Source organism: Panthera uncia, chromosome B1, assembly GCF_023721935.1.
Source record: "Panthera uncia isolate 11264 chromosome B1, Puncia_PCG_1.0, whole genome shotgun sequence".
Classification (NCBI taxonomy): Eukaryota; Metazoa; Chordata; class Mammalia; order Carnivora; family Felidae; genus Panthera; species Panthera uncia.
The window spans coordinates 92,362,004-92,387,504 of record NC_064811.1 but is presented as its reverse complement, the minus strand read 5'-3'; the positions used below and the strand labels follow the sequence as shown (position 1 = coordinate 92,387,504).

The 25,501-nt window shown below is 35.6% G+C and overlaps 2 protein-coding genes across 10 annotated transcripts in view; one reads left to right on the top strand and one right to left on the bottom strand.

Moving 5' to 3' along the window:
• Positions 1 to 464: 464 nt before the first annotated feature.
• Positions 465 to 19,229, bottom strand: LARP7 (La ribonucleoprotein 7, transcriptional regulator). 4 transcript variants are annotated; one of them, XM_049631060.1, is made up of 13 exons: positions 19,077 to 19,229; positions 13,045 to 13,255; positions 12,375 to 12,475; positions 12,222 to 12,305; positions 11,917 to 12,081; positions 11,743 to 11,836; positions 11,319 to 11,672; positions 11,081 to 11,225; positions 9,264 to 9,412; positions 8,354 to 8,472; positions 5,135 to 5,294; positions 4,843 to 4,934; positions 465 to 1,089 (listed from the first exon to the last, which is right to left on the bottom strand). In XM_049631060.1, the coding sequence occupies exons 2-13, from the start codon at positions 13,244 to 13,246 to the stop codon at positions 1,009 to 1,011; spliced, it is 1,746 nt and encodes a 581-aa protein (XP_049487017.1). In that variant the 5' UTR covers positions 13,247 to 13,255; positions 19,077 to 19,229; the 3' UTR covers positions 465 to 1,008. The 4 variants fall into 4 exon arrangements, with proteins under 4 accessions (XP_049487017.1, XP_049487020.1, XP_049487019.1 ...); XM_049631063.1 differs by having other exon boundaries at positions 11,319 to 11,669; XM_049631062.1 differs by having other exon boundaries at positions 13,045 to 13,248.
• Positions 19,230 to 19,287: 58 nt separating this feature from the next.
• Positions 19,288 to 25,501, top strand: part of ZGRF1 (zinc finger GRF-type containing 1) — a 91,168-nt gene continuing 84,954 nt past the window's right edge. For 2 of the 6 annotated variants that reach the window (XM_049631055.1, XM_049631053.1), the window contains exon 1: positions 19,290 to 19,656. The gene's annotated coding sequence lies outside the window, so the exon portion shown is untranslated. Of the gene's footprint in view, positions 19,657 to 25,501 lie in introns of all 6 variants that reach the window. The other 4 variants (XM_049631056.1, XM_049631054.1, XM_049631058.1 and 1 more) reach the window with 4 other exon arrangements.

Sequence of the window (25,501 nt, the reverse complement as noted above, 5' to 3'; positions counted from 1 at the left end):
GAACGGGTCAGTGGGCAACTTGCCAAATGCCTATTTTTAGTATTAATAAACTGCTGTCACCCCAACCAGTGAGGCAGCCAATCTCCTCAAATCCCTGGCCCACAGAAGTAGTTTCCTGACTGTAGGTCTTCTACAATTAGGTACCAAATGAGGCCCTCACTTCTGGATAAAGCTGATGGAACTACAAATGGTTTCTAGCCCAAGGAAATGAACCCCATGGCTGTTTTTAATATTCTGATAGGGGATCAAGATGCCAGTCATGAAAAGGCCCTGTAGATTCAGTTCTGAGAAGGACTTAAAATACTCCAGTCTGCCACTTTCCTGAATAAAATGATAGAGTTCAGTTATGCCCAAGGTTGATTCTGAGAAGATGTTTTTTCTCCCTGTGTTCAGAGCATCTGGTACATTTTACTTTGGTTAAGCAAAATAAGATGTTTAACTTCATTTATGAAAAACAAACTCAATACTTTTAAAAGTTTAATATTTTAATTGGACAGTTCATATGGCCTATTCAGTGGAAGCTCAGGTAAGCAAAGTGCAATGAACAGAATGAAGTATCACACATAAGTCTCTGTATAAGTCAACATGAAAAGATATCTTAGATATTTGAAATGGAAAAAGCAAACTATAAAACAAGTACAGTGAGTCTACTGTCAAACATATTTTCTTAAACTATTTGTGCAGTATTTTTTGCAAATGTTTTTTTTTTTTGTAATATAAAAACAACAAAATCAATGACAATGTTCAAAACATATTTACTAATTATTTTGAGGTTGATTTGTAGAAGATAATTTCAGCAAATAAGACGTTTAATGTAAAACTGTGGGTATACAATGTACTTGTCTCAAAAAAAAGTCTTATTTACAAGTTAAGGAACAAAGGTATTTTTTTTAATTAACGTAGGTTTCAGGAAAACATTCTTTATTATTGACTACCATAATAAAATGGATTTCCTAAGAAAAGTTCAAGTAATCATTGAAATCTTAAGAGGTGAACCAAAAGTGTTTTTTAATCATATTCAGAAAATCTAATATGTTTACTTGCTTGTTGAGTCTTTGCCAGTCTAATCTTCTCAGCTTTGGTGATTAACTACGGAGAAAGAAATTAGAAATCAGAATGTACCGGATGCTTAAAAAGATAATTACGACTAGAAAAATCAGGTTGAATAAAAATTTTTTAAAAGAGGGAAAGGTAGACAAAAGACATAAATTAAGCTTAAACCAAATCAATATAGAAAGAACTGTTCAGGATTATGGCTTATTAAGTATAATAGATAATAAATCTTAGAATTACCTAAAACACTCAAATTTTAGTTTCACATTACTAAAAAATTTTCAGTTGAAAACAGCCGCTCCATGCTGGCAATTTTTTTTAACCTTTTAGGAGGGTTCAAGACCCATACTGGTTAGTTGTTTCATATCCCCTTGGACTTGAGTATTAATTACTAAGACATTTCTTAAAAGATATGTGGTCCTAAATAATTATATTGTCCGTGCGAATTCATGCATTATTGGAATGAGACAATATATTTTGCTCTGAGTGCTACACAAAGGTTTGCTTACAAATTTGAAAATTAAAATATTCTACCTAGGGATCTACTCTTAAGAGAACTTATTACTTATCACACCCTTACATAAATACTTTAATATTTTTAAAGGCAAATGAAATTGTATGGAATGTAGAAGACTGTTTAAGATGCCTAAATATTCCAAAAGTTTTCTTGATGTAAAAATTTTAAATATTTTATTGTAGCTTTGGAGGAAATGAAAATCTTACTCCCTTAAAAAATAGATTCTAGGGGCTCCTAGATGGCTCAGATGGTTGGGCATCCAACTTTGGCTCAAGTCATGATCTCATAGCTCATGGGTTCGAACCCCACATCAGGCTCTGTGCTGACAGCTCAGAGCCTGGAGCCTGCTTCTGATTCTGTGTTTCCCTCTCTCTCTGCCCCTTGCCTGCTCGTGTTCTATCTCTCAAAAATAAACATCAAAAAATAAAAAATAAAAAAAATAGATTCTAGTAATTATTCACCAGAGTTTCGTTAAAATGTTTTGTGACTGTGGCCATTGGTAGGAAGTCACTTTTATTTATTGTTTAGTTTCTTAAAGTGTTTGGCTTAATATTAAAAGTTTACTTAAAAGTTAAAGTAGAAGTCAGCATAGAGATAGACCGGCTACACAAGTTAAAAATACAAGTATTTAAAGACAAAAACTCAAAAGATGCCAAGGTCACCAAACAGTCTGTTTATGACAGAAAACAGTAACAGCCACATGAGGACCACATTCACAAAAGTCATCAGCAAAGCCAGAACCAGGGTTTATATCTATGGAAGGAAAGGTTTATGGGATATATTTAAGATTTTATTACCATGGAAATGAAATTAGGGTGCCCCTGTATTTGTTGTTTTTGTACAAAGTCACTTCAAGATTAAACCAAAAGCCTGTTCCTCATTATAATTTCATGAATTCTGTCTTTACCTGTTGAATATCTGATATATCAGTAATTTGTAGAAAAAAGACCATGCTAACTAAATTTCAAAAATGCTTTAAAAGCTAAGGATGAATGAGAAAAGACTCATGGTCTCCAGTAGCTGTTACTGCATTTTACCCACATGGTCAAAGTGATAGGGAAGACAACAAAGGCTACAAAGACTCGCCAGAAGGAATGAGCCCCTTTCTGGGGGAAGCTTCCTCATCTTACTAATCTTTTGTGAGAATTTACCCATATTGATCTCTATATGTAAAAAATACTACCATGAGTATAAAACACCTTTTTTCTTCACCTACTCTCCTCTTTTAATATTGCATAAACTGACTGGGACTTAGGAAACTGTCCCTAGTTTCCTTCTGCTCCCCGACATGAAAATGCAGAACGAAGATTCATTACCAGTGCTTTTCTTCCTTCGCTCATGGACCAAACACTACAATACTACTGGGAAACTTTGAACTGTCATATCAGAAAAGCGCTAATGTCATACTTTTTTAGCCACTATTTTTTTTCTAAATATTTAACTTCCGTTACTACGGTGCTTGCTCCCAGGAATCTAGCTGTAGTGGCCTCCTTCCCTTTAAGGCTTCTGTGCTTTCTGGTGCCTCTGCCTGGAAAGCTGTGCATTTAAGCTCTCCTGCTTGTATGCTCACTTTCCTAAGGTCTGCCCTAGTGTTGCTTTCACAGAGAACTTCCCAGAACCTCATGTGATGTAAAGATATCTCACAATACCCTTTAATTTGCTCTTTATACACAGCATTTGTCATCACCTGACCTAAACTGTTCATCTGCAAACTTCACGAAAACAGGGTATTTTGTTACTTGCAGCTATTTCCTAGAATGGTGGCTAACACAAATCAGCACTCAAAAAATATTAATTAAATGAATTATCAAAAAGGTAGACTGACATACTAATTACTGTGTTTTCTGAAAAGTATGTACAATACCCACTTTGTGTGGTACCTTATTTTAATTACATGACGGGAGCCAACTAGCTACTTTCACATCTTCAGCTAGAATCCTATACTATTTATCAAACAAATCATGCTAAGGACAAGACTGGTGGTGCAACAGATAAATGAGATCAGGAAAAAACTTTCCAACTCAGTAACAGAGGCACTCATTGTGTTCCAATGAAACTTATAAAATTCCCCAGTCATTGTTTATTTCCTTGCCTCAAGTTTATTTATGGAGGTTGGATCTTTCTGAAAAACAAAACTAATTCCTAGTTTTAAAAACATATATGATTTAAATGAAATTTCACACCAATTAGAATGGTAAATACTATTTAACAAAGCGATTTCATTTTAGTTATGAGCTCTGGTTCAATGATTTTAACATTTAAATAATCTCAAGCAGGCTTTGAAATTACCACCTCTTAGACCTGAAAGAATCCTTAGGGAGGAAGGAGGCCTTCCCACATTTCAGCAAATTCAGTCTGTATTCATGGAAACAGAATTAACAAAGACCAGTAGGAAACCTCCCTTCAAATCATCTTAAATTCCAGTGAATCCTAGGCAATGCAAGGCCAATGAAAAACACTCAACAAATCTAGCACACAGGAAGTATTATGATTTTAAGTGTAACCAGTCATAGAAGAATGCATATCTTTTTAGATACTTATTTAATAATACACATTTAAAAATTTTATAATAGCATTAGTTATTACGTACCCTTAATTTGTCCTAAGCACTTAAAGATGTACTACTATTTATAATAATCTGATTAAAAAGAATAAACGTTCCAGCACACAAGCAACAAGTATTAAATTACTCAGTATCATTTAAAATGAAATTATTGAAACAGAGTCTATTTTACATTATTTAAAGTATTTAAGCTTGTTTGTTTCACTTGTTGACTACTATAGAGAAAAAGGAATAAAGCTTATCATTGCTATAACAAACATTAGGCATAAAGTCTCCCAATCTTATCTGTGGGGGGTCATATCTTAAAAAACTACACTCTTAAATACATTGTGTTTTTACCATTAAGACAATCTTTAAATAATCATTTACTACCAAACTATGATACATAGCAGCCAGAATTCAACACTGTTGAAATTAAACTGCTACTAACAGGTACAGTAAAAGAAAGGAAAACAAGAAAACTCTAAATTAAAATTATGTACCCTGTGGGGAAAATAATTCTAATTTCGTATATTTCAAAATCCAGAGAAACAAGTATTGTCTCTCACAATTTAAAATGCAGTATACACCATGTAAATCTTTATCGTGTATAGGAAAACCAAGGTTATTTTAGGACTACACATTACTGACTTCCAGAAAACATTCAACCTATTATATTTAAGCTATCAAACAACTGTAACAACAAAAAACAAAAAAATGAATCGATTACCTTCTCAGTGCCTCTTTTCTTTTCACGAGGCTGATTAAGTTTGGCCTGCCTATCTACCAAAATCTTCTGCCAATACCTCTGCTCATGATCACCTTGAAAACAAACAAAAACAATAATCACTAATACAAATGAAGAAACATATTCAAGGCATTAATCACACTTCAATAGTTGTCTGATTAAATACTACTTTGTACATGCTGGAATATGAATAAAAAGTTTATTAATCAAAATCAGAAAACATAGTACAATCACCTCTAAGTAAGAGTTATTAAAAAAGACTCTGACGTTTTACCAGAAAGGATCTCGAGATTCCAGGAGTGTTTCTTTTTAATTTCCGTATATGCGTTTATTACTGCTTGAGCATCCTCAGGGGTTTTAAACCTAGCATGGCATTCTGTATCTCCTTCTAGCAAGTCCACATAAACAACTTCTGAGATTGCTGCCAAAGTATCCTGCATTAGAGTTTAGAAAGATTTTACATAAATAATAGAAATGTTTGATAATAATTCTAAAATTATTCCCATAGTTGTGTTAGAATGTGTTACATAAATAAGCCATATCCAGTTTAAAATGAGGAGTAACTATCCTACTTATCATACACAGGGGTGCCTGGCTGGCTCAGTCAGTACAACAGTTAAGTGACTCTTGATCTAGGGGTTCTGAGTTCGAGCTTCATGTTGAGGGTAGAGATCATTTACATAATCTGGGCTAGAACTCACAACCCCAAGATCAAGAGTCATAAACTCTCTTGACTGAGCCAGCCACGCACCTCTAAAATATACACAAATACTCTTAAAATTGACTTGGACAAAGTTGAAAACTCTAATCAAACCCTTTTTTTCAATCACAATCTTAGAATATTAACTAGAATAGGACTACTACAGAGAGACAACAGATTTATAGAGCAGGATGTACAAATAATTTCCCCTAGCCCCCACATCAAGAAGGGGATTACAAGTCACAGTATAGTTAAAATAAGGAATACAATTAAAAACAAACAAAAAACCCAGAATGGATTGAGGGAGAAGGTGCGTTTCCACTTATCTGTATACAAAATCCCTTATGACTTAAAATATATGAAAAAAAATTCAACTTTTTCTAACAACTTGTGAAAAAAAACATTTCATGGGAGCCTACAAAAATCCTAGGTTCCTGAGTAGATCTATGGGAATATAGCTCAAGAGTTCATAGTTTCTGATGAAATACCTCAACAATCTCTTCTAAACAAGTTGTGGTCCTCCAGCAAGGAAAAGTTTTACCTATAATGCCTGCTGTGAGGGCAAATTAACAAGATTCCTGCATTCCTAACCATTTCTTCCCAGCATGTTCTGTGGTGTAAACAATGCAATTATGCAGGAATGTTATATAATTCTTCATTCATCAACTTCCATTCAGAAAACCAAAGAAATTACTAGAGATTCCCAACTTAAAAAAAAAGCACTTTATGCATCTGGCTTTACTTTTGACCCAAATTTCAAGCCTCAAAGAATTTAGATTACTTTTAGATGTTGGATTTTTAAGGTCTGAATTCTGTAACTGAGCAGTATTCTGGAAATATTATTTCACCACAATATAAGAAAAGTTTATTAGTTAATAATAAAGAATAAGCAATAAAAACCTGAGAAGCCAGGGAGTAAGTATTAACTCAACCCTATTCTTAGCATATTGCCTATCTCAAAATGGCACTTAATGATTGCTAATTACATGAAAAAAATAGAACTGGAGGGAAATATACTTGCTAATTCTTTCCACTTGTACTTGAGTACTAAATTTAGAAAGCAAGACAAATAATTGGTATGAAGTTAATGAAATGTGAATATATTAACTGGTAGTGTTTTGTAACTGACTTACCAGATAGACCCGATTACTACAATTCAAAATATTACCTATATATCCATTATAATGTCAGGCTAATCCCAGGACTTAAAACCATTCCTTAAAATGATAAATTAGCCTGGTAATCACATGGGCAAGTTAAATAGCAGTAAATACCATAATAACTCAATTTTTGTTCCCGCAAAATGTAAGTAACCACTAACTTTTAACAATGTTATGATTTTGTAAGTAATTTTTAACTGATATACTTATCTTTTAGATAACAAAAGCTCTTTGATGAATATTACTGAATTTATGTTATTTCAAATAACAAACTTTTTCTAATTTTTCTTTTAAATCTTTTGCTACTTGATTAACTACTGCTTCATTTACATCCTCAGTTTTTTACCCTTCTGATCTGAAATTCTGTATTGTTGTTACCATACTCTGAAATATAAGTTGGTAATACCAATTTGGGATTCACCAAATCCCTCATCAACATCTTAAAAAGAATCTAAATTTATGTTAGTGACAGCTACAGGATTTTACAGGAAACAGGATTTCAGATAAAGTGTTCACAAGCTTATTTCAGTGAGCAACTTCAATGGTCATGCAAGTTAAAAAATGTGACTGGTAAGAGTCTATGCAAAATCAAAACAACATACTAAATGATGATGAATGTCAGCATAACAATTGAAAATATATTTGCTATGAAAATATATATGCTATTTTACATAGGAATATGTCAATAAGAAAGAAATATCGTTGTGCTGTTACAAAAGGCTGTTAGAAGATCAAATAGATAAAGTGAAAAAAGATTGCAGAGCAATAGATATAACAATGTGTACTGTAAATTATATAGGACTCCGTATTTATTTGTACACGCATACAAAATTTTTGTAGCTTTTCAAAATATTTTACACTTTTCTGTAATTGTTTCACATTTTTTTAAATTGTTTCACATTTTTAAACAATCAGTGCAGACTGAAAATAGCAAAAAAAAATAAATAAACAATATTAACAAAACCTTTTTTCTCCAAAAAAATCTTTGATTTCTTCCAGGAAAAAATTTCAATTTCCAAGAGGATTAACAGACAAAATTACTAAATTGATGTTAAGTTAAAAAATATGCATATGATATCCCCTTTGTTCCAAAATAGCTCTGACTTTCTTTAAGTCACAAAATCTTTTGGGAATCTATTGGAAGTTAAGAGCTCTAATGAAAACGAATTATGTTCGCTACAAAATCAGACAACAACAGACGATTAAAAATTCGTAATAACTTCAGACCAACTCTAATGTTGACTAGATATTTAATACATTTTAGCATGAAATATTTTCTAAAATAAATTTTCTAATTTATTCTTTTAAGTTATAATGACTATAGTAAGGCTTACTCATTCAACTACTCAATCAACCGTTAACGGCACCAATAAAAATAAGCCAAGTGCAGTTCTATAGAAAGATGTTTTAAACTGAGCTCACTGCAAATTTCATCCAGCAGGGAATTTCAGACTTCAGATTTTGCTTCAAGTCAAATACAAGAGTTACGGTAGAATCAAATCTAGACATAGTTTATTGCAGAGGAACGAATTCTAATTTTACTTGCTTTGTTTTCCATATGCAAAACATTTTCACATGGGGAAGTTTTAAAAAGGAAAGAGCAACAACTATCCTCAACACACAAAAGCATTACCCTGACTTGTTTCCTGCCAGGCAGAGGCTCAGTGCTAATGATCTTCACAATCACGCCACTGACAAACTGTGGTCCTGTTGCATTAACCTTTTCCTGGGGACAACACTCTTCACTGTTTGCTGTTGATTTGAAAAGGAAAGAGAAATAAGCCTCTTACACTCAGTAATTTAGTAGGCCCACTTTAGAAGAACAACAGTAATTTCTTCAGCTGATTTAAGTAACTAATTTTAATTTACTTAATGTAACTGTAAAATAAGTTATTCTGGTGTCATACTGCTTACTGCAGATTACCATGAATAAAAATACCCAAACCTTTACTACTCTAATTGCAGAGCCTGGTTAGAACACTTGTAAAACCTTAGAAAAAATTCCCCCTTTTTCTTAACCAAATAATAGAGTACTTTACTTAGTAAACAGACACAGAACAGTATGTTAAGAACATTCAACAAACATTATGATTAAAATGTGAAAATTTAAGATTTTCAATTTGTAAGAATTCCAAATATGTCCTAATAGGATAAAATTACAGACGGAAATTGTAATTTTTGTTTCTACAAACTTGCTCAATTGATAGACACTCATCACTAATTCTGATTAATAAAAACTGTAGAGAAAACTTAAGTAAAAAAGATACTTTCTTTTTTCTTTTTTTAATTTTTTTAAATGTCAAGGGCTTGAATTACAAGGGGCTTGAACATAGGACGCAGATCCAGAGACACATGTTCTACTGAGCCAGCCAGGTGCCCAGAAAAACAGGAGTCATGAAAACGAGCACTTCAAATATTCTTATATCAAAAATAAATTGCACATTTAAGTTTTTAAAAATTAAGGTTTATCCTGTAACTCAGAAATAGTACATTAGTATATAAACACAATACAATACTACAAAAACTATTATAGTGGTATTTACTTTTTTCATTTTCTATTCCAGAGTTAGGAGCTACTCCATTTGTTTCCATTTTTGACTCCGATTTTATTTGGGATATTGTTTTTTTTAAAGAAGACATGCTGGCTTTTTGCAGTGCTAAATACTCTTTTTTCAAATCCATCCATTCGCTCCTGTAACGAAAAGAATGTACTTTTGAAATAGTGAAAAAAGATGGTCAAATAAAAAGTTATTATCAAAGTATATACATTCACAGTGCCTTGTAATTTTTTCCTTCTTCAAACACATACATTCACACTACTTCTGGAGTCCTAAGTCCATCCAGTAAATACATAAAGGGGAGTTCCATCTGACCCAACATTCAGATTAAATGTTTTAAATCTGACAATTCAATTCTTCAGTATGTTTCAAATATTTTCATTTATGAAAATAAAAGTTTTGAATTAATTAACTAGTAACAATTAGTCATCACTAGGGGGAAAATGGCAGATTACTATTTAGAGATTATTTGTTAAACTGCTTCCAATTTGGGAGATAACATTCCTTAGCATTTACTTGACTCAAAAGGAATTTCTAAGAAGAAAAAAACGCCCCATGGAAGCAATTTATTTATTTACATGCATTTAACATGTAGATGTTTCTTCAAACAGCTAGAGCTCCTCCAGATAGAAACACAATGCCTCTCCGGGCTCCACAGGAGCACTCATTGTTACTCTAATCTATGCCATCAAACAAGCAGATAGGGTTTTTTTTTTTTTTTTTTTTTAAAGAGGATATCTTGCGGTAATGGTCTTAGCTGTTATTATTGACATCTGTATACTTCAAAAAAAAAAAAAAAGTATCCAGACCCACCCAGGATCATACATTCCCAGAGAGCTGATACATTAGAATAACAAAAACCTCTTGTAATGATTCTCTGAGATAAAAAGGCAAGAGGAATTCAGCAGTTAAGAATAGTATAAATACAAGTGCCTGAAGTCCTTGCCTTTTAACCTTCAAGAGGAGGACAGGGCACTTCGAGAGTACAATTCAAGAAGGATCAGAAAAACTTTCTTGGCAAAGGTATGGTTTTTTGCCTTTTCTTTTCTTTTCCTACATGGCTTCTGCTTCTTGTGTGGATGGACTCCCTTTAACTTTAACATGGAAGTACTTTCTTTGACTTTTAAATAGTAAGTGCTTCCATGTTTTAGTAGAAGTGAATCCAAATCACTCCTCTGAATGTAACAAGGCAAGTTCCTTATATAGCCCAAGGGGAGCCCCTTTGCTTTAACATGGGGGTACCTGCTGTGTAAAACAAAAGTAAGTGCTTCCATGTTTCAGTGGAGGTGTTCCCAAATGGACACAACGTTTATCTTGATCCGGCATTTTCTAAGCTTACTTTACAGGTTAAAAAATGGTAACTTTCACATTTTTACAAGACTGGGCTCCCCACCACTTAAACGTGGATGTACTTGCTTTGTATCTAAAAAAGTAAGTGCTTCCATGTTTTAGTGATGGTAAGTCTTACTTTTACATTTTACAAACTTAACAAGGCTTAAGCCTCACCGAAATGACCATCTATGGTATATTTAAGCTGTACCCTTAAAACTGTTAAGGAACGCCCTCTACTTTAACATGGAGACACTTGCTGTGACATGATAAAAATAAGTGCTTCCATGTTTTAGTGTGGTGGTTCCTTTCAAATCCTCAACTGCCTTATATCCATTATGTGTGCAGATCTTGGCTACATGCCATGACTGTTGCTAATATGCAACTCTGTTCAATACAAATTGGAATTGCACTTTAGCAATGGTGATGGCGTGTGCCAATTTTCAACTACAGAATCTGTATCATCTACTTACTTTGAAAGTACTCTTAAGGGTATAACCTCTTCTCCCATTTTGTGCCTCTCTTTGTGTTTTTTCTTATGCTTCCTTTTTGCTTTTAAAAGGGATCCATCTTTTACATCTCCAGTATCCTTTTCCTCTTCAGTAGAGACTTCTAAATCTTAATATCAAAAAGTTAACTTTAGGTAAATAAGGATTTCTTAATCTCTCATTTTAATTTAATTGTAGATAAATTAACTGTAGTTGTCAATACCTTTGTTTTCTTTGGGAACTTCTACATCTTCTTTTTTAATGTTGTCTTTCTGCGTTATTTTCTTTACTTTTGACCTGGGAGTTGGGTGTTCTGCTTCTTCAGAGATACTTCTCTTCCTCTTCCCTGTTCTGACTGTAGGTAAGCTGGATGCTTCTGCTCTTTCCCGTTTTTTCTTTTTCTTTGACGGTGGCTTCTGGGGTTCAGTAATCTCTACTTCAGATCCCTCAGATGTGGTCCTGGATCTTTTCATTTTTCCTACAGTCTCTTTACTTGTGTCAATGTTTGACTCTTTGGTCTGGATATTGTCCTCTTTCTTCATTCGGCCTTTCTTCTTCTTCTTCTTTTTCTTTTCTTCTGTAACAATGTTATCATTAGTGTTCATTTTACTTCAACTACGTTTACTTAAATATCAATATTAAGTTACCTGATACTCCAAGGACAGGAATAGGCTTATTTTTTACTGTCTTAGGAAATATGCCAGGTTTTCTTGGTGCTTCTTCTGGTGGGTTGTTAAGAAACTGAAAACCAATAAGATTTTGTTACTATTTAAAAACACTTGCTAATTGTTTTTGCTTTTCTTTTTAGGTTCGGGACCTACCTCAATAGCTTTTGCTGCTTGTTCTTTTGTTTCAAATTCTACAAAGGCAAATCCCTTTGGATCTCCAGTAGATTTATAATGTGGTATACTTATATAAACAACATTGCCACATTTCCCAAATACTCTTTCAATCCAGCTGTGATTAACATTTTTGGGAAGTAATTCCTATAAGTGAGAAGCAATATTAAAATAGAAGTACTTTTTCAGGGTCAATAAATTTTTACTTGTAATGTTAGAATGTTTCTGTCATTCTTTTGAATGCCAGCACTGAACTTTTAGAAAATAAGATCTCACCACATACATACCACATACACTGTCCGCTCATCCTCATCTTTTGGTCGTTCACCTAAAGGCTTTTTTCTCCTGATTCTGGTGCCTTCTAAGTCCAGCTATGAAATAGTTACATGAGATTAATAACTGACATAATAATTCCATGATATAGTTGTAATAATTCTTACCTCTACAACAGATGAACTTTTCAGTGCTCTGGCTATTAACTTTCCATCTGTGGTCAATTTTTTCATTTTGTTGAAAGACACGAGAAGTGATATATCAACATCTAATGGAAATGCATAAATTAGTATTACAGAGAATAATTGCATTTTGATAAAAAATTAATCACATTTCCCTCCTTTCAAAATTAATTAGTAAAATGCCTTATGAGAATTAATGCACTAAGCACACAGCATTCAAGAAAACTCAAACACTGAAAACTTTGCACTACCCACTGAGCTTGCAAGGAGCTCAACCACACAAACATGGAGGCTAGTTAGGTTAAGCCTCCGACTTTAGCTCAGGTCATAATCTGCTCAGCACAAAGCCTGCTTGTGAACCCCTGTCCCGGTATCTCTGCTCTATCTCCAAGATAAACAAAAAAATAGGATGTGTGTCTCCAGAATTAGCTGAAATCTTTGTCTTTTAACACTAGAAATCTGTCTTCTAAGCAAAAGTGAGCTATAATAGTTTTCACGTGTAAAAAACTAATGGATTTGTATGTATATTATATGGTATATATCACAATATAAAATATGCTACCATTGTATTTATGGTAAACATTGTACAAGTTTAAGGCAGTAACCCTCAAAAACTAGTTCCATTCATTCATTATACAGTGAAGTAAAAACTTACATCCATCTCTGGACTTTTCTATTTGTTCTCGAAGAAATCTATCCTTGTGAAGATTTGCATCTCCAAACCAGAAATCCACTTGCTTAGCAATATCTGCAAGCACCTGTTTAACTCGTGACCGTTTCTTTTTTTCTACTTCTTTTTTCTTTTCAGGGTTTTCTTCTTCCATTGCTTTTTCTTGATTTCCACTTTCAGCTTCCATTCCTGTGTACTGAAAAAAGGTTTATATCACATGTAATAATAGGAAAATATTTAGGTTACCCTTTTTAGTCTGAAGGGTTGATACACTCATTCAGCTGGCAGAGAACAAACTTTGGGTTAACACTTGTAATTAGCTGAGAAAACTTTCATTGTGGTTTTTTTTTAAATCTCTTACCTGTTCACTTTTCATTGGCCTTTTTACTTTCAAAATAATTTACAGCCTATGTCATTAATTAGCTTAAGCTTTTGATGCATTTTAGTTCAGGGCCAGAATGTTCTAGTACAGCATAAAATCTCTACCAACATCTATATCTTACCAAGCTACACTTCTAAATCAATATGTCAAATTATAAGATTAAAGACTCATTCTCCATCTTAAACTAAAAAATACAATCTCCAATGAAATAAGTTGATCTTGATTTTTAAGTGTTTTTGTTTTCAGTGTTTTTCTTAAGTAATCTCTACACCCAAAGTGGGGCTTGGGGGCTTGAATTTACAATCCTGAGATCTAGAGTCCCATGCTCTATGGACTAAGCTAGCCATGTGCCCAGAAATGTTAATTTCTGTTCATTAGAAACAGAACTGGCTTTCTCTTTTCCAGGTGACCTTCCCATCCCAGTGTTTATTTCTTGGGACAGCAAACCTCTTTCCTTGAGTTACTTTGCATGTATCTTCTTTGTTATCTAGCTCTTCCTAAGACCTGGTTATCTAGCTCGTCCTAAAACCTGGCTGGCAAATCTTCAACTGAGGGCCTTTCTGAATTTGCAGTTCCCTTCCAAACACTTGCTGCCTAGATAACATGGCTTGCTCCCTCACTTGCTAAAGTCTTGTTCAAATGACACTTCATTTAAAACTGCAAATTTCTGGATACCTGTATCTCCCTTGCCTTACTTTTCCTTCATTGCACTTATCTTCTAACATTATTGTACATTAAAAAAAATGCTTATTTGTTTTAGGAGTGGTGAGGCAGAGAGAGAGGGAGATAGACAATACTTGGGAAGCTCCTGAAAGCCTGACATGGGGCTCGAACTCATGAACCGTGAGATCATGACCTGACCTGGAAGTTGGATGCTCAACTAACTGAGCCACTCAGGTGCCCCTACTGTACATTTTTATTTATCCTTCCTAAAATGTAATATTAATGAAATCAGGTTTTTGTCTGTTTTGTTTACTGATGAATTCCCATTCCCTGGCACACAGTAGTCACTCAAAAATTTGTTGAATGAATTGTGGCCTCTTCACTGAACCACTAGAAGTACGTACGCAAAAAGGAGTAAATGAGCAAAGGCTTATTAAATCGGGCCTGCGGTGAGATTTATCTCTGTAACATAGTTTTCCCATATTTTATTTCCCAGGATCCCATAACTGTTTTCTTGGGACACAGGAGAGTGAAGACATATGGGGAGAGTTTTATCTGATTGCACCAGGGTGGGAGCCACTATTGGTTGGTATGCAGGCCTTGGACCTATGCGACCAGAATGGCATACTGGATTGATGGGAAACAGGGGCTAAGGCCTTTACACATCAAGGTGACCTAAAACATTCTGGTCCGTTATCTGTGGAAGTCACACACGTCTGGTGTATGTAAAGGGGGGGGGGGAAGTGGATTTGGATTAATTGCTCAGTTTGAGTAAGTGCTGGGGCCGAGACTCCAGATGAGATGAAGATGCTGTCCCTACTGTATCTTCTGTCTTTATCCTTCTTTAAAGCTCAGTGTACACAGTTTTAAAGCCTATTTCTGTCTCTTTGGCCTGTCAGCTGGAATCAGTTACTGAGCACCAATGCTGCAGACAGTAACAGAAATAGAAAATGTGTTTCGAAGTGACACCCAGTAAGAGAGTACAAGCCATTAATGCTTTTCACTTCAAATCTCCAACTAAACATGCTATCTCACAAAAATCAGATGAGTATTTTGGCATTTTCAGAACAGGCTGGAGCTGATTGACCAAGTACCAATTTTGAAAATATACAAGTAATGAAGTATTTATTGAGATACATATAAAAAGAGTTACTTGTCAGAATCATTAAAAAAAAAAACAAACCCCAAAAACCAATCAGGTGTCATTTAGTGCTGAATAACCACATTCTTCAGCCCATCCTGTGAAGCCTCCCTTTCCATCATTCTAGTGAAACTGAAAACAGTGATCTCCACTGACTACTGGACCCCTTAGCAGCTCCTGCAGTCAAACTCCCTCTTTGAAAATATTTTCTTCATCTGGCTTCCAGGAGAGTTTTCCTCTTTCGCAATTTCCTTTTCTGGACCATTCTACTCTGCTCTACCTTTACATGCTACCCAGAATTGAATTCAGTCCTGGGCTCCCTTCTTATCTCCACACATATCCTTTCTGAGGGTCCCAGGCTTTACACTGTTTTTAGCTCTATGCTGATGTTTCACAAATCTCTATTCTCCAGCCCTTACTTCTCCCATTAGCTCCCCCCATTCCAATATTCAATCATCCATTTGACATCTTCACTTATCTTCCTGAACTATATATATCTCATGTGGAAAATGGCAAAAACCGAACGCTCAAATTTTAACAAACCTCTTTTTGCCTTGTTTTCCCCATTCTGGAAAACACCAATCACAAAACTGTTGAGAGCAAAAATTCTGAAATCCTCCTTCTTTTCCTCACATACCACAACAAATCCATTAGCATTTTTGTTAGCTCTACCTTTATAAAATATATCCTGAATATGAATACTTTTCATTTATCACCTGGTTCATGCTATCATTGTGTCCTGTCTGAACTACTACAAGAACATAACTTGTGCTTGCTTCTACTCTTCTTCCATTATCACCAACTCTCCAGATAGCAGCCAGAATATGTAAACCAGAGATGTCAATATCTTGGACAAAGTCCTCCAAAGGATTTTTAATCACACTCAAAATCCAAAATCCATAGTATGCCTAAGCAGTATGCTCTCTAGCCTGGGGATATCTAACTTCATTTCTTAACAAGTCTTTCCAACAGGTTCACTCCAACTACAACATATCATTCCTTAAACATGCTAAGGCCATTCCCATCCCAAGCCCTCTGCTCTTGCTGTTTACCTTCCCTGCCACATCACAGGGATTACTTCCCTGTTCATTCAGGTCTCCATAAATGTCAATTTCTCAAAAAGGCTTTCTTTCACTCAATCTAAGATATTCCTTACCTGGCAACTTTAACCCCACCTATCCCCTCTGTCACCACTTTGTATCCTTGTATCTTCTTGGAGTTATAATTTTATTGTCTGTCTACCCCACTAGAATGCAAAAAACTATGAAGGTAGGGACTTGAGCTTGATCACAACCTAGGCATTTGTTAACTAATTATTTAAAAGGATCTCTCATACACTGCAAAACGTTAAGCACTTCAAGTTCTTTTGAAAGGGGGTAGGATTATAATTTAAAAATACACGGAAGCTAAAAATTATTACATAAGGATCCAATGTTAACTTTCCTTTTTGTAAAAACTCCAAATTAGTAAATGGCATACTATTAGCTCTCTAGTTCCTTTCCTTGTCAGAGCCACCATCTAAAGAAACAGTGGACAGAATTGCAGAAGTGAAGAAAGTCACGATTTCCCCAAACCAGATTTTTCCTATCATTCTCATCTCAGAGACCCTCCTCATTCCTTTTCCTAAGGATTATTTTTGTGACCCGAATAATTAAGTTCCAAAACTCTTGCCTAGTGTGTATAACATATGTCTGCGATTTCGATTTTAAGAAATATATCCTCTAGATAATCAAATACATCTCTGTATTAGAGGAAGATATGGATGAAACATAAAGTAACAAGATAGGATTCAATTTAACTTTCCTATGCAATGGCTGCTAGAAAATCAGGAAGTTACACGGCAGTAGTTTTGTCACAGTCTTGATTCTCCAACTCTACCTTCTCACTCCCTCCATAAAACGTAACCATTATTATTACCATTATTATTACCAACTTCTGGAAGGGCTCTTTCTCTCCTTCCAGTGTGTTCACAACTACTGTCACTATAATATGGGAACAGTTTATAAATGGTTCCAGAAGTCATCTATCCTTCTCAGAAGCTGTGTAACTTGTCCAAAACACAGACTAATTTTATGATTTTAATGTTACAACTTTCAACATTAAAAATCCTTTAGCACTTTCTTACAATATGCAAGTTTAAAAAATTGGTAATAAAAAAATAAAAATTAAAAAATTGGTAATGAACCAGTGACATCTAATTGGCTTCTAAACAGGGGCTTAAGGAATAAAAGTTACTGTATAACAATGCCAGTTACTTTACATATATTGTTTTAAATCCTCAGTCACAATCAGGTAGTTTCTTCCAACTTGTTTTGACACAGGCTTAAAGGTGAAGTGAACTGGCCGAAACTAGCTAGGTAAACAAGTTCTGATAAATTCGACTCCTATTAGTAGAACCTCTTGTAGTCTGTCATCATTCATTCTATCTTCTGACTCAGATATTCTTAACCTAAAGTCCAGGGAATTTTGGATGGGTTTCAAACATTCTTGTCAATTTCATGAAATTGCTAAAAGATACATTTTAAAAAGAGAAATCTAAATATGTGAATATAAAATGAATACACATCAAATATTTTAAGTAATAAATCACGGAACTAGTTAAGTAGGATTTTTTATGTGTGTGTTCTGTGTTAGGAAACAGTTAAGTATTAAAAACTAGCTCAGGGGTGCAGAGCTGGCTCATTCAGAAGACCATGTGACCCTTAATCTCAGGGTCATGAGTTTAAGGCCCATGTTCGGTGTGGAGCCTACTTAAAACAAGATAAATAAATAATAAATTTAAAAAATTATATAAAATACCAAATCGAAGGAGAATTAAAATAAATAAGCAATCAGGAACACTGAAATGAATTTGTTAATAGGTGTAAAACTGGTTACGGCAGTAATTGCAAAATTAATTTAATTCCAAGACTAATTTCCATTATTATCGTTTTCTACAACTTACACAAAGTAAAATAACTCAATGACAATGAAAGAGATAACCTAGACAACACATACAATATAACGCTTCTTGGCCGTCTCAAGGTTCTTCATAATCTCCCTACAAAATTATACGCAAAATATTTGGACATGTACATGAATTTTCCTGGGAAACTCATCCATAGCTTTTATCGTTTTTGGAGAAAATGGTGTGTCAAAAACGTTAAGTTCTAGTCACGGCTGACCACCCAACGGTACCAGAACTCCCTTGCCTGTGTGCAAGTTCTGAATTAGTCTTTTTACCTTACTTGTCTTATAAACCTCTATTCAATTTTCAAGATCCACGTTAAATGGCATCTTACTCTCTATAGCTTTCCAAGACCACTTCTTCCTTAATTAACTGCTTCCTTACTTTCCCTAAAGGGCATCTATGAACGCACTCAGTACACTTAACACTTCTACTTTGTTAGCTCCTTTCCGTAATTGATTTTCGACATTTTTTGATGACAAAAACTAGAGTCCTGAAAAAGAAAATGACTTAACTTCATAACACAAGCCCTCACATTCGCTATCGTTTGGCCGCCAAAGCTCAGATCGACGAAGTAAGGCAATTTCCACTTTGGCTACGGCCCCCCTCAGCACCCGTACTTTTGCGAGGACGTCGCCAAATGCTGGGCGGACCCCCAACCTCCCAACGCCGGACAATACGCGCCCCCAACCTCTGAAAACTGGAACTACAAGGGCTGCCAAAGCATTTTTGCGCGTGCGCACTGAGAACTAGCACAAGCAAACTGATGGGTTTGCGGGAGGGGGCGAGGTAAGAACGATAGATAAAATGGACTGCGTGAAAAAAGAGAAATTGAGACCTCGCTCAACCTGACCAACACTATCTACAGTCTACTTGGAACTTACTCCGCTCAATTCCCAACACACAGGGCTGGGGACTGCGTCTTCCAACCTTTTCGTCTCTAGATCCTTATGGTCCGAGTTTCCGCGTCATAGGACGAGCGACACCGTTCTCCCGTACGCCTCGGAAAAGACGAGCACGGAGACCGCGCGTCCGTCGCTTACGTCACAAGCGTGAGCTGGCGCAGGGGGCGGGGCGTCGGAGTACGCGGCTGGCCTAGGCTCTCAGCGAAAAGTTTGGCCGTTTGAAAATGCTGCTTCTCGTGGGCGGGCCAAGTATTGGGTCCTGATTTGTTCCGGTCGCGGGCTAATGACGTCACAGTTTTCCGCGGGAGAAATTCGAAAGTGGATTTTATGCAATGGACCGGTGAAGTGAACTGTTTTCCCGGGATTGAGGGTGGATAGGCAAGGGGATTTTAAGCGAGAGGCAGCGTCACTGATTTAGGGCAAAGAGGTAAAAGAATCTGTTCCGCCAGAAGCGGGGTCCGGGTGCTGTGCGGACCACATTTGGGTAGTGACTGTCGCAACTTTGCTGCCTCCTCTTCGCCGCTTTTCCAAGCCTCTGCTCTGCAGTTCCCGCATACGTGTAAGGACCAGGGAGGGTTTTTCTGTTTGTTTTTAGGACTGACAGGGTCAAGTCTCATTGCCATTTGGTTAACACAGGATCATGGTAATTACTGTTTTGGTAAATGAAGTGTGGGCTTCTTTTGGTTACTTGGACTGACTGGGTTCTTAAACAGGATATTGGATTCGAGACTCAAACTTTTGAATCTGAACCATTTAGGGATTCTAAAGGTCCTGCTTGTTCCAGAATAAAAGACCAAAAAAATCTTGTGATACTTAAAAGGAAGTTACTCATTTTATTGAGAACACTGAATTTTATATATGAATGTACAAAGCAGTGTAAGGATGTATGAGTATATATGTGTGTGGGGGGTGTGTTTGTACGTGTCTGGTTATATATTCATCACACCATCTGAGGGCTCCATACCACTTTAGAAGTTTTCCACATTAAACTTTGACCCTTTAGTGGATCAACACTTGATGTGGTTAGATGAAGACTTTAAGGAAATTTTTTTTCTTTTCAAAATTTTATGTAAATTATAGTTAATTAACATACAGTGCAATTTTGGTTTCAGGAGTAGAACTCCGTGATTCATCACTTGCATACAACACCCAGGGCTCTTCACAAATGCCCTCCTTGGTACCCATCACACATCTACTGTCCCCCACCTTCCTCCCTCCATCAACCCTCAGTTTGTTTTTTATTCCTAAGAGTCTCTTATGGTTTGTTTCCCTTTTTTCCCCCCATCCTGTAAGTCTCTGACTGACTTATGTGGCTTAACGTAATATACTCTAGCTTCATCCACATCGTTGCAAATGGAAAGATTTCATTCTTTTGGATCGCTGAGTAATACTCTATTGTGTGTACATGTATATATTTATAGATACAACGCATCTTCTTTATCCATTCATCAGTTGCTGGACATTTGGGCTTTTCCCATAGTTTGGCTATTGTTGATGTTGCTATAAACATTGGGATGCACGTACCTCTGAATCTGTACTTTTTTTATCCTTTTGGCAAATACTAGTGCATTTGCTGGACTATAGGGTAGTTGTATTTTTAACTTTTTGAGGAACCTCCATTATGTTTTCCAGAGTGGCTGCACCAGTTTGCATTTCTACCAACAGCTCAAGAGGGTTCCCCTTTCTCCACATCCTGGCCAACACCTGTTGTTTCTTGTGTTGTTTACTTTAGCCATTCTGACAGGTGTGAGGTGGTATCTTATTGTGGTTTTACTTTGTATTTCCCTTATGCTGAGTGATGTTGAGCATCTTTTCATGTGTCTTGTTTGCCATCTGAATATCGTCTTTGGAAAAATGTCTATTCGTGCCTTCTGCCCATTTCTTAACTGGATTGTTTATTTTTGGGGTGTTGAGTTTGATAAGTTTGTTATAGATTTTGGATAGTAACCCTTTATCAGATACGCCACTTGCAAATATCTTCCATTCCGTAGGCTGCCTTTTTGTTTTGTTGATTGTTTTCTTCCCTGTGCAGAAGCTTTTTATCTAAAGTCCCAGTACTTCATGTTTGCTTTTGTTTCCCTTACCTTCCACAATGTCTCTAGTAAGAAGTTACTCTGGCCAAGGTCAAAGAGGTTGCTGCTTGTTCTCTTCTAGGATTTTGATGGTTTCCTACCTCACATTTCTTTCATGCATTCAAATTTATTTATTTGTTTGTTTGTTTGTTTATTTATTTATTTTAAGAGAGACAAACATGGCATGAGCTGAGGAGGGGCAGAGGGAGCTAGAGAATCCCAAACAGGCTCTGTGCTGCCAGTGCAGATCCTGATATGGGGCTTGATCTCACGAATTGTGAAATCATGACCAAAACCAAGAGTTGGACACTTAACTGACTGAGCTACCCAGGCACCCCCATTTTGAATTTATTTTTGTGTATGGTGTAAAAAAGTGGTCTGGTTTCATTCTTCTCCATGTTGCTGTCTGGTTTTCTCAACACCATTTGTGGAAGAGACTGTCTTTTTTCCATTGGATATTCTTTCCTGCTCTGTCAAAGATTAATGGACTGTATAATTATGGGTTTATTTCTGGGTTCTTTGTTCTGTTGATCTATGTGTCTGTTTTTGTGCCAGTACCATACTGTCTCTATGACTACAGCTTTGTAATATAGCTTGAAATCCAGAATCAGGATGCCTCCAATTTTGTTTTTCTTTTTCAGGATTGCTTTGGCTATTTGGGGTCTTTTGTGGTGCCATACAGATTTTAAGATTGTTTGTTCTAGCTGTGTTAAGAATGCTGGTGTTATTTTGATAGTGATTGCATTGAGTATGTAGATTCCTTTTGGTACTATAGACATTTTAACAATGTTTTTTCTTCCAGTCCATGAGCATGGAAAGCTTTTCCATTTCTTTGTGTCCTCCTCAATTTCTTTCATAAGTGTTCTATAGTCTTCAAGAGTATAGGTCTTTTACCTCTTTATTTACCGAGGTTTATTCCTAGGTATCTAATTGTTTTGGTGCAATTACAAATGGGATAGATTGCTTGATTTCTTTTTCTGCTGCTTCGTATTGGTGTATAGAAATGCAACAGATTTCTGCATGTTGATTTCATATCCTGAGACTTTGCTGAATTCATGTATTCTGGTAATTTTTTTGGTGGTGTCTTTCCGGTTTTCTACACAGAGTATCATGTCATCTGCAAATTGTAAAGTTTGACTTCTTCCGTGCTGATTTGGATGCCTGTTTTTTTCTTTTTGTTGTGTGATTGCTGAGGCTGACTTCTAGTACTATTTAAATAGTAATGGTGAGACTGGAAATCTGTCTTATTCCTTCCTGACTATAAGGAAAAGCTCTCAGTTTTTCCCCATTGAGCATGATACTAGCTGTGTGTCTTTCATATATGGCTTTATGATGTTGAGGTATGTTCCCTCTATACCTACTTTGTTGAGGGTTTTTATCAAGAATGGATGCTGTATTTTGTCAAATGCTTTTCCTACATCTTTTGACAAGATCATATAGTTCTTATCCTTTTATTAATGTGTATCACGTTGATCGATTTGTGAAGACTGAATCACCCTTGCAGCCCAGGAATAAATCCCACTTGACCATGGTAAATAATTCTTTTAATATACTGTTGGATTTGATTTGCTGATGTCTTGTTGAGAATTTTTGCATCCGTGTTCATCATTGATATTGGCCTGTAATTTTTCTTTTTAGTGAGGTCTTTGTCTGGTTTTGGAATCAAGGTAATGCTGGTCTTGTAGAATCAGTCTGGGAGCTTTCCTTCCAATTCTATTTTTTGGAACAGTTTGAGAAGAATAGTTACTAGCTCTTCTTTAAAAAAAAAAAAATTATATATTTTGCGATGGAGAGCAAGTGTGTGCACCTGTGTGAGAGGGAGGAGCAGAGAGAGAGAGGGTGAGAGAGAATCCCAGGTAGCTTCCTCACTGTCAGTAGGAACCTGATGTAGGGCCCAAACTCATGAACCATGACCTGAATCAAAATCAAGAGTCAGGTGCTTAACCGAATGAGCCACCCAGGCACTCCAGGCCTCTTTAAATATTTTTGAATACAGTTAGCCTTTTTTTTTAAGCTAGTCTTTTTTTTTTTATTATCTAATTTACACTTCTGAGAGCATGGATCTTTACAGTTCCTTTTAAATTGTAAATCCCAGAAGTAGTATCTCAAATTTAGGAAAACAATGGGGATTTATCTTGCAATTCCTAAATAGAATATAAGTAATCCTATATTAGTAAATACCGGTTTCCTAATCTGTATGTTGTGATAATATTTAAACCAGTGCTTTAGATCATGCCTTCAGGATTCTGAGACTGGCAAATATTATATATAATTTTTATATGATATAAATTATCTAGTCTACTTCCTGCCTGATATAGTAGGCACTCAATAAATAGTTATATGTCATATTTGTGAGTATGAGTGCCAGAGTTTAGACTACTTAGTTTTTAAAATTTCGTATTTTTTTAAGTAAACTTTATGCCCACCATGGGCTTGAACTCAACTGGAGATCAAGAGGTGCATGCTCTAGGGGCTGAGCCAGGTAGGGGCCCCTAAACTACTTAGTTTTGAATTTTGAGTCTGCCATTTATTTTGTGATCTTGGGCAAATTATTTACTGATATATACTTTCATTTCCTTTTTTTGTAAAATAATGTGAAAATTGAAATCTGTACAGTAAGTTTGTGAGCATTTAAAGCATGTTAGATGTCTAGCACATAATTGCACTGAATAAATGATAGCTGTTATTAAAGCAATCTCATATCAATAACTGCCACATGCCAAGCACTGTGCCTATACCATGTAGTCTCATACATATGTAGAATGTCCAACACATTCAGTGGCTGGAAGCAAGTTGCTCTAAAACAGTAGTGAAAGATGTGTTTCTCTGGACATCTGTTATCTTCTTGGCATTCATTATGGATTTAGCAATTCCTGTGGGTTTGAGGGGAGGGATGTAGGATATGGGAGTTTTTATCTCTGAAAGGCAGTGCCTCCATAGTCCTGTGTCCTGTCCTGTGAACTATGTCCTGGGGCAAGTATTCATACCTCGTTTGCCTAATCCCTTATCCCTCCTATCTCCATTCAGCAGCCAGAGCAATCTTTGTAAAACCCAAGTCAGATTATGTAATCTTATTCTTAAAACCCTACCCTTCCCACTGCCTTTATGCAAAGTTCAAACAACTCGGCATAGCATAGAAATAGCATAGAAGGCCCTCCGACTCCTATTATTTCTCGTTTTTTTTCAGTCTTCTCTCTCACTATTCGCTATCTTGACTCCTTAATTGTACTGAGTTCCTTGATCATGCCTTGCTGTGTCTTTTCACAGGCCCTTGTATATATTGATTTCATTTTGGAAATACATTCCTGGCATCTTCTTTCGGTTATGGTTATCTCAACTTGCAGCTTAGACATTATGTTCTTCAGGAAGCCTTATTTGATGCCCTAGACCCAGTTAAGTGCCCCTCCTGTGCTTATTTCTGTCATGGTTTATTGTAAGTACTGTTATTCACCCTGCTACACTGAAATTTCCTTGATTAAGAATAGTATTTTGTTCATTTTAGTACCTAGTTTAGCACATTGTCTGGCAAGTACTAAGGGAAATAATATATGTAATTTATGAATGATACGTATGTGGTATATTTTATATGTATGAAAGGGGATTTGAATCTAGAATCGCAAATGTTTTATTGAATCATCCTGGGTGGTTTAGCCATGTGTTCTCAAAATTGAGCATATATCACTATCACTTGCAGGGCATGTTAAAACGAAGTACTGGGCCTGACCTTAGACTCTCTGATTGAACAGGTCAGGGGTGGGACCCAAGACCTTGAATTTCTAACTAGTTCCCAGGTGATGTTGTCTTGTTAGTCCAGGGTTCATTCCTTTGGAACCAGTGCTTTAGAATTTTTTTTTTCATTGGCATCTGTTTACTTCTTCAATTCCCCATCAGTAATTTTAGATTTCTAAATTTGCCCACAGTAACAATTTTATCCAGTAGCATAGGATAACTACAGTACTCATTCCAATATCATTGCAGTGATATTGCAAAGATTATTCCTTGCAGAGGAAATTTGTATATTTGTTCTTGGATGCTAGCATATGTTGACTTTAAGATGTAAAAGGAAAAATTCAAAACGCAAGGGGGCCATCTTGTGGTGCCTATAGCAATTTAGAAAATGGAAAATTGAACCTCTTTCCACAAGGATCCCATATGTTGTGGGATCATTTTCAGATACATGTTATGGCACCTAGAAAAAGCTTTCCACGCTAATTATTTTATATAATATATATATATTATTGTTATATAATATATATTAATAACATGTTATTTTATGTATTTTATAATATACATTATCTTACATATTTTACTTAGTTTTCTCTTTTAGTTTTT

Bases quoted from the DNA above. Each gene is read 5' to 3' on its own strand.
- LARP7 (XM_049631060.1), bottom strand. From the start codon at position 13,246: ATGGAAGCTGAAAGTGGAAATCAAGAAAAAGCAATGGAAGAAGAAAAC. The intron at 5,295-8,353 runs GTAATGCTTTTG...ACTCTAATGCAG, and splicing joins CTGGCAGGAAACAAGTCAGG to GATACTTTGGCAGCAATCTC. The intron at 1,090-4,842 runs GTAATCGATTCA...CTTTCTCCGTAG, and splicing joins AGAAAAGAGGCACTGAGAAG to TTAATCACCAAAGCTGAGAA.